Source organism: Ornithodoros turicata, chromosome 4, assembly GCF_037126465.1.
Source record: "Ornithodoros turicata isolate Travis chromosome 4, ASM3712646v1, whole genome shotgun sequence".
In the NCBI taxonomy this organism is placed as follows: domain Eukaryota; kingdom Metazoa; phylum Arthropoda; class Arachnida; order Ixodida; family Argasidae; genus Ornithodoros; species Ornithodoros turicata.
In genome coordinates this window covers 29597217-29610824 of record NC_088204.1, presented here as the reverse complement: position 1 = coordinate 29610824, position 13608 = coordinate 29597217, and the positions used below count along the sequence as shown (strand labels likewise).

Sequence of the window (13608 nt, the reverse complement as noted above, 5' to 3'; positions counted from 1 at the left end):
CCCCATACAATTACATCCCCCCTTATATCTGACGATCTCTCCACCAGTTGTTAGATCCCCGTGGCGTCACAAAAGACCTTTCTGGTTCGAGAACTCCAACTCCGTGTAGCGCCATAGAGCCGCACACTGTCGTGCAAAACTAGGATGTCGCTGTACAAAGCTCAGTGAGATTCGTGTTGCACTACTCGTTCTTGCCATGATGTCAGCGGCCCCAAAAAGTCGATGTCATTGGCGGCATTCGAATCCTTCATTTCGGACATCGCGTAGCCGAAGAACGTCTAGCGTTTCCGAAGCCCTAGCAGACGATCCGGCATGAGCCTTTGCTGGTTGGCTGTGGCCGACGTCACCTTCATCAAGTGATCCCAGTTCTAATGAGGAGTGTTCCTTCGTTGCACGTCATACAGTGACGCGCGCCCCGGTGCCCATCATGTAGCTGTCGTGAAGGCGAAGGAGGGTGTTCACACGGGAGATCGGAGGGAGGAGGGGGGGGGGGGGCTGTTGTAGGCGTCGCAAGTTCGCTGCGGTTGTACTAATTGTGTGCAAATGGTTCTCGTACGCCTAACATTTCATGCAGACCAAAATAGAAGTAAAGTTGTGTGCCTCTAGACTGTTCCTTTCAAGTTATACGCACTTGGCGAGATGGAACGGAGAATAGTTTCAAAACGCAAACGTTCTGTACTGTACTGACGATTTCTTGGCAGTACAAGTTGCTGAATCAGATAACCCTCACTTGTTCGCTGAGTGTACTCGACGACCTCACTGAATCAGGGGCAAACAAACTTTATTTATTTATTGGTACTTTAACGGTGCCCAAGAACGGCAGTTGCCTAGTTACTAGTACACTCCTGATTGTAACACAACCAACAGCATAATAGAAAATAACAAAGGTAATAGTGGCACATCTAGAACATCACAGATACTCGAGTACGAAAATACTGAGTCTGAAATAGTGGTAAGTGAGGAATCACAACATGTTAAAGTGAACAGAAAATCATACTAGAGTCGCAATACTAGAGAAAAAAAATATCTAGCGTTCGCAAAAGTGCCCAAATCATACTCGCGAGAGATACTAAAATTAGCCATAACGTGTGATAAATAGGGCAGGAAATTTAGGAACTGAAAACGGTCGAAATAGGCAGGCATTTAGGCTCTCAAAAATACCAAAGTAGGCAATAAAATGCAAAAATAGGCGCGTTAATCTGGTGCGCTCTTTGGGTTTGTTGGTGTTTCAGAATGCTGCATCACGGAAAACTAGCTCGTTTCAAGGCTACTGTACCATACAAGCTTTGACGTCTGGTACACGAATGCTGAGGCGGCCTGGAACCACGCTATGTCGAATGCTTTTAGTTCTCTGTCCTGGATGATCTTGAAAGGTTCAGAGAAGTCACATCTTTTGATCAAATGTACATGAACCCCTTCTAGCAAACCACTGAAGGAAACGAAAAGCAAAGAAGGAACAAAAGGCGCAAACACGCAGAAAGAAAAAGCAGGACTCAGCACAACCCTGGAAGGCGCACTCACACTTCCACCTCTAAAAAAAAGCTGTGATGGCGTCTAAAAATATTAAAAAAGGCTAGAATTCAACAGAGTCGATAAAATGGCAGGCAACCCCGAAAATGTCGCATTTAGGCGATTATAGGCATCTCTAGGCTAATCCCTAAAAATCCGTGCCCTAGTGATAAAGGACAGCTACCACAATGCCTGTCGGCATGAAACGCGTATGGAAATCTTAGCATCTGACCTGGGGCGTTAAAATAAACGAGGGAAATAAGTGCTGGGCAATCAAGTCTAGAATGGATTGCATTATATAGAAAAACAAAGTCGTGACGCCTACGACGAAGGGATAATGTACGAAGTTCGTTTATTAGGCCAAGGATAATAGTCGTAATTCGTGCTGGTCCCGATGTACCAATCGTGAAATATGCGAATAAAGCGCCGTTGAACATCTTCGACCATTTGATGTCGTGAAGTAACTGAGTTCCATGAAGTAGAGGCAAATTCTAAGTGAGGTAATACGATAGTGTAATATAGAGTCACTAAATAAGCCACACTTTAGAGTATCGACACTGAGTTGCAAGTGCGAGCATGCGCAATCTTGTTTCTGCGCCACGCTACCCACGTGCACGCGGACTCCGCACTTTAGCCCACGAGGCCATCTATTGTGCGCGGGTGAAATGTTCCTTTCGTTAACAAACAGCAGTTGACGGCCTTGAGCTCACTTTGACATCTTCGGAAACGCTCTGGTGGACAATAGATGGATTATCGCACAACAATCACACACGCTTCTCTATCTCACAGCGAGCATTACGTTAGCCGTCTTTGATCCTCAACTGGGGATGATACCGGTGCGGTGCGGAAACAAGATGGCGCTCCTGCTCTCCCTTGGACTTGAGTGTCGATACTCTGAAGCGAAGCTTATTTAGTGACTCTGGTGTGATATTGGCGAAGTAAATAACGGTTTCGTAATGCGCGCAATGAGGCCGAGCTTTCTCGTGCATGCATATATTTTCCACATGTAGATTAAAAGACAAAGATTTACAAAAAAAGAAAAACGCCGAGTTCGGGAACGACGCTGTTTCGTCTTATTACCCAAAATAGAAAGGTGTACATGTAAGTAAACTTCTTAGCTTTTTTTTTTATTGTAAAATATGTCACGATCGTTTACCTGCGTTCAGCCTACGCGAGCTGTCTGAAGACCACTGGTGTACTGCAGTAACGTAATGGTGAAAGCAGGGGAGAATAATTTGTACAGGAGATCTCGCGGTATACTTTCGGATCATCTGCATATTGGGGAAGGTAAGAGTGCTTATTGCAGAGGGATAGGTTGTTCACAAAATGTTAAACAACAAAGGACCGAGATTTGAGCCCTGAGGCACTTCTGACAAAGATCTGTATGGATTAGAATAATAACCGCCTATACGCACATAGTTCAGCCTCATACAGAAGTAAGATGTAAGTAAGAAGTAAGATGCAAACCATGTGCAAATTCTATCAGATATGCCGTAATGTGACAATTTTCGGGAGTAGCGTTTGGCTAATTCGGTCAAAGGTTTTCGAAAAGTCGAAATAGACAGAATCCAACCTGAGAAAACCATGACAACGTTCGCCCTATGGAGCTGGATACGTGACGAGATTAGTCAATACTGACCTGCCAGAAGTAAAACCATGTTGGGTTTCTACCAGTGATGATTTAAAAAACGAAGAAGGGTTGTTATGTACCTCTTTTTCCAAAGACCTTCGGAAGACTAGGGAATAATGAAATACGTATGTAATTAGAGGCAGATGTAGTTGAACCTGATATGTGTATGGGTACAATAATAGAGTTCTTCCGAAAAGACGGTACACAGAAATTCAGGGATCTGTTAAACACAGTAGTCAGAATTTGCGCTAAAACTGTTGCACAGCCTTTGACAATAAAGTTCAGGATGTTATCAAAGCCACAAGTTTTAGATGATTTTAGCAGCTTGGACAGCTTCATCATCAGAAATTGTGATATTTAAAGGCATAAGAGCGTGGATGTAGAAGGCACCGAAGTGTCGGAACTAACATTGCCACTATGGCAGTGCATGGCATCACAAAAATAATGAGCAAAGGTATTGGCAACCATGAGGGGGTCACAGAAATGCCATTATCATAGCATAAACTTATCTGATTATGTTCAAGGGATGTCTTGTCCTTGACGACTTTCCAAAACGCTTTGTGATTGGTATGCAGTGATCCCCCAACTGATTTCTGATATGCGTGTTAATCTCCGGTACACGTTTTCTTTACGCCGCGACGAACAGCAGAGAATTTGTTACACCTGGAAGAGTCACCAGTTTCTAATGCAATGATGGCAAAAAAACTCTGGCACTGTCTTTGTTCGTAGCTCCAGGAGATGTGGCAGCCAGGAACATAGCATTGGAATGAGTGCCACATTCGTTGCAGTTTAGTGACCCTTCCTGGAGAAGAGATCGAAGACAGGATCGGCTGGCGAACTACCATGCGGCGAACGAAGCAGGAGGGCTCATGCAAAGTGAACACAACACGAGGCCTTAAAGCCCGAATCCCATAACAAGCGACACGCGGCAGATACACGCGAGAAGCGACAAAATCGACGTCACTGCCGCCACACGAGCGTCAAAAAAGCTTTGTCGCGGCTCAATATTTCTGCATCTACTCCCAGTAGATATTTGTAGCATGTCGCTGAGTTCGTTGCCTGTTGTTTGACAAAACCAGCTAGATTTGGCGGCGTGAAACAAGAACTGAACGCGTGGGCAAGGGAGAGGGTGGAGAGGGCAACCAACAAAACTAGCAGACGAAGAAGTGGGCGGGGCGTTGGGTACTTCAACCGCAGCGCCACTGCGTTACGGCGAATATTACATAGCAACTTCATTACAATTTCTCCTCGTTTTGACGAATGAAATACTATTTTTGGTATATTTATGGCAATTTACAACTTAGCTCGAATAAAATAAGCATTGCTTCTCCAAAAACATCATTTCTCGGTGACGAAATGTCGCTGCTCAAATGGACCAGGAAGTCGCGCCATGACCAGACGCGACAGAGACAAATTCTGCAGCGCGTCGCGTGTCGCTTGTTATGGGGTCCGCGCTTAACGAGATGTCAAAAGCAGATGATTGTGTACAATCCAAGCTATCGGAGTTATTCTCGAGCTCGTGCAGCGCGTGCTGCACTTGTCTCCCCGTCGTCGTTGTCGTCGGTCTAATACAATGGTGTCGGACAGCTAGTGTGACGTGGCGCATGTGGAGAGGGAGAACTGAGGAGGGCATGTGTTATCTACAGCTTTCCCCGCCATTAGTAATCCTCTTGTCGTACATTCTAATCCTTATACCACGGTCCTTTGATACTCTCTCTGGTCACGAAACACCGCCGGAAAGTTAGCCTAGGGACCGGAGCTGCCGCGCGGCGGCGCGCGCATAAGCAGCAGGTGGTGACGGTCGCGTCTGGCGCATCGTAGCCGTATGTTCGCGCGTGGGCTGAGCTGGCCGTTTTGGGTGGTTTTGAGCACAACAAACCAAATAATGTTGTTCAACGTTTTTGAATTTTGTTTTATTTTACATGTGCACGGGTGTGCAGCGATATATAGCTCTCTGAGCAGTATAAAGCGGGAACCGCATACGACGTTTTCTCGACGCAGATACGCCGAGCTTTGAGGTCGTGACGTCACTCCCGATGGGGAAACGTCGGGCCCACCCGCAAACGACGTTTTCTCGGCGCAGCCTAGGAGCTGGCGCGAAGTTTGCACTCACGGCCCCTGGCGGCATATCTGGTCATGAGTGCGAGATGGCATAACATACGGGACAGATATCACTTGAAAAACATGCAGTATAACATTGTATAACTACAATATCTGGTAGCCACTGGTAGCCAAAGGCAACAAACACGGTGCGCCGACTATCAAAGTGAAAACCTCTTGCTTGTACTTCCGCTTCCTGCCACTGTTCTCCCGCTATGGACGAAAGGCGAAAGTTGCTGCTGCTAAAAAAAAGCTGATTCTTCTCAAAAAGCGACAGCTGTCGCAGGAAAAGGATTGGTGGGTGCGTCCTGTGTGGGAAGGCAGGAAAGCAGAAAGCGAATTCTACACAGCGGTGAGTGTCATTCTTACAATGTTTGTTCTAAGAGCATGTTCGCATCGCACATCGCACTCGACAGGTACAGAGCCGTTTATGTTCGATATCGTTTTTCTTTTCTTCATCTGCCACGTTCAAAGCACAGACGCTGAGCTTTTTGTGCATGCATAAAAGAGAACCCGTTTGATATCGACCACAGAACAAAAATCGCCTAACTTTTGCAGATACGGAAGCTGAGAGACAGTGGGGACCGTACCTACTTCGTGAAATATTTCCGAATGGGTCCCGAACAGTTCGATATTTTGCACAGACTGGTGGAAAAGGACCTAACAAAGGCTCACTTGTGCAGAGAGCCAATATCTTCAGCAGAGAGGTTGGCATTTACACTGAGGTAAGCGTAAACACTGAGCTGACAGTGCATCTCAGGTTACCTAACACATCATACCTACGACTTACCTTACCTTACATCATACCTTACCTACGGACTTAGCTAACAAGAAATGACCCTTCAATCTCACCACAGGTATCTCTCGTCTGGAATAGACTTCAAAGATGTTGCAATGGCCTATAGGGTTGGTATAGAAACAGCTCGAGAGGCCATTCATTTAACCTGCGGTGTCCTGTGGGAGAAACTTAAGGACTTGTACATGAAGGTGGGTGCCAGCCATGTTGCTGAATCACACTGAATATACACATAGACCTAGCACCCACTTCCTTTTCTGCACAACAGCCACCAAGTCCGACAGAATGGGCAGAGATCTCAAGGGGTTTTGCAGAGCGATGGCAGTTCCGCAACTGCATTGGGGATGTCGATGGAAAGCATGTCAGGATTGTAGCACCCAAGCGCACTGGCTCCCTGTACTACAACTATAAGGTAACTGATCAGCTTTGTGGGGGGGGACTGAAACTGAAACAAATGTCGGTTTGGTTACGGTTCGTGTCGGAACTCTGAAAGCAGTTTCGGTTATGGGATTCGCCTTTTTAAGATATGGGGTTACTGGTAACGAAACAGATGAACCTGTATTTTTTTCAGCTATCTCTAGGATATATCTGCAAAATGCGTGGATGTCCCAAAATGAGTTACAACGTGCAAATGGGTAAAATGAATATATTTATATGTTGCACTCCGAAAGCGTAGTGAAGTGAAGGGCACACTTTTGCCGTTTTCCCTGACGTTCCCCGTAAAGCCATTTGTTGCAATCACTATATTATCTCATGCACGTTCCTTTCACTTGTGCTCTAACAAATTACGAGGCCAGAATAACTGCGTGCGTTCAGTGGATCAGCAAACAGGTGCGAAAAAAGTCAGTGTACTATACTAAATTAAACGTATATTAAATTATCACAATAATACAGGTTATAACTCGGAAGGGACGTATGCAATACATACATGTCATACGATGCATATGTCATCCGAGCACATAAGATGGTAAGTTGCCTACACAATTTCTGAATGAAAAACACATGGCAAAGTAATCAAAGTCACATTTTGCAGTTTATGTTACGGTTTACATTCTAGTTCTTAAAAAAATTTGGTTCCAAATGGTTTTTGGTTCCGTTGCGGTTTCAGTCCCTGTATTTGTGTTTGTCCTTCTCCAAGGTGTTCTCATTGTGGTGTTTCTCTTTACAGGGCACGTTTTCTGTAGTGTTGATGGCTGTTGTGGACAGCCGTTACAGATTCGTGCTCATCGACGTTGGAGCAGAAGGCCGTCAGAGTGATTCCGGCGTCTTCAAAGCATCGCCAATTGGACACCATCTTGAGAGTGGAACATTGGGCATTCCAGGGATTAAAAAGTTGCCCAACAGTGACCTCCTGGTGCCTCATGTGTTCATCGGTGATGAGGCGTTTCAGCTTCGACGTGACTTCTTGAGGCCTTATTCAGGTCTTAATCAGCCAACAGAAAGGAGGGCGTTCAACCTTCGACTGAGCCGTGCAAGGTGATTTGTCATTACTTCTACATGAGGGAACTGGCTTAAAGCATGTTCACTGGGGTGTCCCCCTCCGTGGCACCTATATAGTCGTGTTCAATTTACTAGGAGAAGAAATCTAGTCCGTCAACTACATAGGCTGTTTGAGATAAAGAGACACAATAGCACGCCAAGAGAAATACTGTTGCACCACCCTGCATGTAGCGTCGTGTGGACAGTTTTGACAGCCAATACAGAAATGGAGTGAGTGCAATGGTTTACTCTGTGGCGACCGCCTCACGGCTCCCAGAGCCGGCGGTCCCACACCCGGGGCCGTTCCACCCACTCGCTACCAGAAGGAAGTGCAACCAACTCAAAAGGAAGAATGCAATCAAACGTTTAATGACATACCTCACCACGTACAAAGCCTTACCGAACACACTGCCGCAATGCCCAATGCTCGGAGTCGGAGTGCCCCAAAATCCTACGGTGGTCCCCTTTTAAGGAAAAGAATCCTCGCGCCTAGTAACACTTCGAAGAGCGGCACGTGCAATCACAGATAACGATAACATATCACCGGCGTGGTGACGGGAATAACGAAAAGCAGATAACCCGCACATGATAGTTCCCGACAGCGTGACGAGACAACAAATTCGCAGGGAAAGTTCTGTTTCCCACATCCCCCCTTCTCCAAATTGGACTCACAAAAAACGAAAAACATGCCGCATCCACGGGCACGAAAGTAGGCCGTTCCTGAAGCAGTCGAAGCACACACTCAGTTCTCTGGCATGTCTTCCTCGAGAAGATCGATCAAGTCGGTGTCCAGTGCTCGTGGTTGCTGAGGTCGCGGTTCGGTGGGCAACAGGAGCTCCGGCCGATGACGTTGGATCATGGAAATGGCGGCGCTCAGGTCAGACTCCGTGACCCGTGTGGCTCGAGCTCTCATGGTCTGGGTTAGTTCCATTCGGACGCGGTGGAGGGGTCCTCTCAGATGGGTGGCCCGATGGATGATGGGAACGCCGCAGCTGGGACACAAGGCTTGTCTTTCTTCCTCTGTATAGGGCAGCAAAGGATCCGCTGGGTGACGATCCTCAATGGTTACACCTCGAAATGGTTGCGGTACGGAAGACGGGTCGGCGCCACGCAGAGGCCGGGGTTGCGACGCCCATCTTGAGCGCGAGGCCCATGGGACTGGTTGTCCGGAATGTACAATGGTCCACGTTGCAACAGAACGGTGACGAGGCCTAGGAGGGAAGTCATCTCTGGGATGCGCGTTCGCCGAAGTTGCATAGTGGCGCGAGCTGCCACCGGAAGATCCGGTCCGCTGGTGAGGGGGGCCAGCCGGGCCGCGCCTAGAGCGCCTAGTCGATCTCATCTAAAAAAAATAAAGGGAAAAGATGGGAAATAGTCAAAAGGTAACTCCTGACTAGGAGGGTCTGTCCAGCCCTCCGGCAACAATAGTGGGCAACCGTGAAAACGAGGAGCACTATACCAAATGCAGATAGCCAGGTCCGATCGCGAGCACTACGCGGTAGCGACGACGGTACTGACTATTACGCACGAGAGCACTAAGGAATAGTGACCGCGGTAACAATTGTTGCGCACATCACGCGCGAAACGCAGTTGACGGCAACACGCAGCGCATTCGCAAGGGGCTCCCAATTCATGCGCTGAAATAAAAGCGCGGTAGTCGTTGAACACGCGCAATGCGGTTCTCCCGCCTGCACTAGCGGAGACGGGATTAACTGTTCCAGTAAAGCCATACAATGACTTGAACTCACGCAAGCAACAACGCAACCTACTGGGTGCGCTAGTTCGCTGCCTCGCCTTACCGCCGCGTTCAGCCTGCCGAGCTAGGAGGCGGAAGGGCCCTGCCAGTAACTGCAAAGTAGTAACATGGAGGGGTGAGATAGGCCAGTAGTTGTGATTGCAACGGCACGTGCAACTCGAACAACGTTCCGTCATACGTGACGGCGGCGACTGCACTGCAGTTAGCAGAACGCTAAGTAAACGGGGTGTTGCTAACACCGGGACTCCGACCGGTCGGCGCGTGTCCGCGGCGCTACAAGTGCCGGGGATGCATACCGAGTGAGCGGGCCATGCACGGTGAACACAGACGAAACAAAGGCAGGCTTTTAGTGAGGACAGCCAAACAGAAATAACCAAAAATCGAAAATAGGCTGGGACAAGAAACATCCCCAGCTGCACCCTTCTGCGAGGTTGGTGGTCGTGCCCCACGTTGGGCGCCAGTTGTGGCGACCGCCTCACGGCTCCCAGAGCCGGCGGTCCCACACCCGGGGCCGTTCCACCCACTCGCTACCAGAAGGAAGTGCAACCAACTCAAAAGGAAGAATGCAATCAAACGTTTAATGATATACCTCACCACGTACAAAGCCTTACCGAACACACTGCCGCAATGCCCAATGCTCGGAGTCGGAGTGCCCCAAAATCCTACGGTGGTCCCCTTTTAAGGAAAAGAATCCTCGCGCCCAGTAACACTTCGAAGAGCGGCACGTGCAATCACAGATAACGATAACATATCACCGGCGTGGTGACGGGAATAACGAAAAGCAGATAACCCGCACATGATAGTTCCCGACAGCGTGACGAGACAACAAATTCGCAGGGAAAGTTCTGTTTCCCACAGTTCCAAAAGACGAAAGTAGTTCAACAAAAAATCAGAATAATCTGTTGCCATTGTGATGTGTACTACTATGTGCAGTTCATGAATGGAACATGTTACCTCATTACATTGCCTTCATGTGAGCACTAGAACAGGCAGCTTTCCAGGTTGCTGTTTTTGTGTTTTTCTATGCTCTTTTCGTTTTTTTTTTTTTTGCAATAGCAAACACAGCCATAGTGAAACACAAGCAGCCAAGGACAGGATGAGACAGCTACAATGCGACTGCTAGCTCTAAACTGATATGTTTATTAGCAGACTCTGGAATATGCACATATATGCTGCTAAACAAATTACAATTTAACCAACAGAATAACAGACAAGAAAAATGGGTTATATCCCCTTCTCCTCATTCTATTTCACAGGCAGCCCTAGTATCATTGAGTGTGCCCATGCGTCCTCGTTGAGATAACGTATCTCGGACAGAAGCAAATCCAACAGAGGACTCCTTACACATGCAACTGTCTTGGAATTCTCTAACCACTTGTTGTTTAAACGCAGCCTTGATCTCTGTGTTCTGGAAATTTAGGCAGCATCCAGGGTCCCTGCAATGTGTTGCAAAGTTTCTCGAGGGCATCAAAAGACTGTCCTTGGCTGCCTGTGTTTCACTATGGCTCTCAGATACAAACTAACCAATTTCAATACAGTAGGAAACACATATTTGTAAATAGCATCTGTTCATTGCACTGTACATAACCCCCATATAAAGGATCATAGCGGATACTACATCTTGTGCAATAATGTCAAGAACACAAGAAAGCTAGATTTGAAACCACTCTTACGTCGTCGTAGTATTATTTGTGTGAAGCTACGCAATTCCTGTCCCGCAAATAATTTATAGCATACGTTTCATCTGCCAGCGTGATGATCCTCTGAAAAGCAGTTCTCACTTGGCTGGAACTAACCGTTCTGAAACCTATCCCTGACATGTGTAGCATCAGGGAGGAAAACCAAGGACAGCGCTGGAAAAGACAAACACACACGAGCTATGTTCTTACTGTGTAACAGCTGCTCTGGCTACTAAAATGAACATGTTCCAAATTAATATAACATGGCTTGACACAATACGCCCGAGAAAGCTAACAAATAAAATTAATAGTTAAATGTACAATACATAAACACTTGCCATGACATGACAGTTTCCGTCTTGCATTCATGCGCTGCCATTAAACACATAATCAATCAATCAATCATCTCACTTAAAGGAAGTACTGAACTACATGATAGCATTACAAGCTCGTTTGACAGAACTTGAACAAGATTACATAGTACAAGATACAAGTACAGTGAACATAATGTGCAGCTTTCCATTCACGCTTAATGGCCGCAGCAGTAATGCATGAAGGCCACTGCTAAGTTGTGTTGAGAAACACCGCTTTCTGTTTGCCATGTCTAAATGAAACGTACCTAACCTGATCCAAAGTTACAGTTCTTTGTCTGGAACACACAGAGAAAAACACAGCACACGCCGCAGCATTAACAGATAGGCAAATGAGCTGTGGCAACAAAGTCAACAAGTAATTCACTAAAAGTCAATGAGTGCTTGAAATATCACATCCCTGACCGGTAGCAGGACGGTCCACGTTCAATTCCTGATGCTAGCACTGACTGGCTTTTTCATGAATTATTTGTTGAAGTTTCCATGTGCTTGAGAACATGAACCATTCATCAACCACTGTATCCTGATGAGATGGTGAGGGTTTGCTATCCCAAAGAGACTCCCTTTCTTGTATGTGTCCTTACGGTTGCTCACCACTGCAGAAAATAAAAGAAAAGGGATTTAATGACAAGAAATGGATAGTCGTGTTTACTTTATAATGATTGTGCACAACAGAAAGAAGATTTTCGCACAGAAGGCTGTTCTTCTTCATGTCTAACATCAAGTTACGAAATTCCAGAATAATATAAGACATGTTGTAAGGCAGCGAGCAAGTAGAGCGAGGGTTGGTACAAATATGCAAAGAAAAATGCAAACATAATATAATAAAATAAAAGAAGGTACGACGCCATCAGTTTTGAAACAGACAAGGGATGAGTTGTGCAGCACAATACATGAATGACCATGGCTGCCAGATAAGTATTTGGCACAAAAGGCATTCACGGGCGACACATTCAGGGAAACAGTACTAGAGTGTCTTGTCAACTCATCCCTTGCCGGCTTGAAATTGATGGAGTTGTACACCCCTTTTTATTTTATTATATATGTTTGTATATTTATTTTTATGTCTGTACCAACCCTCACTCACCATAGTTTTGGCGCTCTATGGCCTTTGTTGCCTTTGTGCCATTAAACACATAATCAATCAATCAATCAACCCTCACTCTCTACCTTACAACACATTTTATATATTCTGGGATTTTGTAACCTCACGTTAGTCATTAACAAGAGCAGTCTTGTGCACGAAAGTCTCATGTCATTTAGATGCTCTCAAACGTTTTCCTTCTGTTTTGGATCTCTGTGGCAGGATACCTGCACATTGCTGTTCCACGTACTGTGACTTTGCAGTCAGATGATGGACTTTGGATAGAAAGACTACACAGCACTGCTCAGGTATTTTTGTTAGAAGTGCAAGGGTGCAAGCGATCTGGTACATTGTAAAACGACGATAAAACCTGAGACACGGAACAGAAACAGACAACACAACACGTTCTCAATGCGAGAACGTGTCTTGTTGTCTTTTTCTGTTCCGTGTCTCAGGTTTTATCGTCGTTTCAGGTATTTTTGCCTATCGAACAGTATGTATGCAGTATGCACACAGTATTTGTGCAGTAGACGCACTAAAAATGTACTGAATGTGGCATTGCCCACAGTAATGCACCAAGTTCAACACAAGTATTGTAGTATCAAGGTATTTTAGCTTACATGCCAATCCAGTACCACTATCGAGTGTGAAGTTGTGACAAATAAACAGTTCCCATTTTTGATAGCTCTCAGAACACAGACAGTAAATTAATAAGAGTACACAATGCTAACGTGAATTCTGTGCTATTCTTCAATCTAACATTCACAGATAGTAAAGGCACCTTCCTCAATGGACGTTGATGACAGTGCAAATGCTAAAAAGTTATCACAGACGACATCAGCTTCTGCGTGTCAGAAAGAATTGTATGTCTAACAGTAATCTAGCTAACAGTAACGAAAATGTGCAAAAGACAAATTAAGTGAAATAATGTAATGTACCTTCTATCCCAAAACACAGGAACCAGTGTCCAGACAGCAATAGTGCTTGAACTGGGGGATAGCAGCTAATCAGAATGGCAACCTTTGTTTTCCACCCTGAAAGCACAGGTTGTAACGATGAGGGCAGATTTAAGAGTGGTGTCAGGATGTCTGCATAAGAGCGCCTATGAAAAGTGGAACATAGGTGAATACTCAAATTATAACATCACATTGTCATACCTGTTGGTGGCAACAAGACTGCAACTAACTTCTTCATGCAACAGATG

The 13608-nt window shown here is 45.9% G+C and overlaps 2 protein-coding genes across 2 annotated transcripts in view; both read left to right on the top strand.

Moving 5' to 3' along the window:
* LOC135392905 (uncharacterized) overlaps nucleotides 1–7500 on the top strand; it is a 104861-nt gene extending 97361 nt beyond the window's left edge. The window contains exons 9-12 of the mRNA XM_064623563.1: nucleotides 5798–5964; nucleotides 6097–6226; nucleotides 6304–6447; nucleotides 7204–7500. Coding sequence (XP_064479633.1) covers nucleotides 5798–5810 — 13 coding nt within the window. The 3' untranslated portion in view covers nucleotides 5811–5964; nucleotides 6097–6226; nucleotides 6304–6447; nucleotides 7204–7500. The remainder of the gene's footprint in view (nucleotides 1–5797; nucleotides 5965–6096; nucleotides 6227–6303; nucleotides 6448–7203) is intronic.
* Nucleotides 5852–8729, top strand: LOC135392252 (uncharacterized). The gene is made up of 5 exons (XM_064622971.1): nucleotides 5852–5964; nucleotides 6097–6226; nucleotides 6304–6447; nucleotides 7204–7511; nucleotides 8543–8729. Exons 1-5 carry the CDS (start codon nucleotides 5852–5854, stop codon nucleotides 8727–8729), a joined length of 882 nt encoding a protein of 293 aa, XP_064479041.1.
* The last annotated feature ends 4879 nt before the right edge of the window (nucleotides 8730–13608 follow it).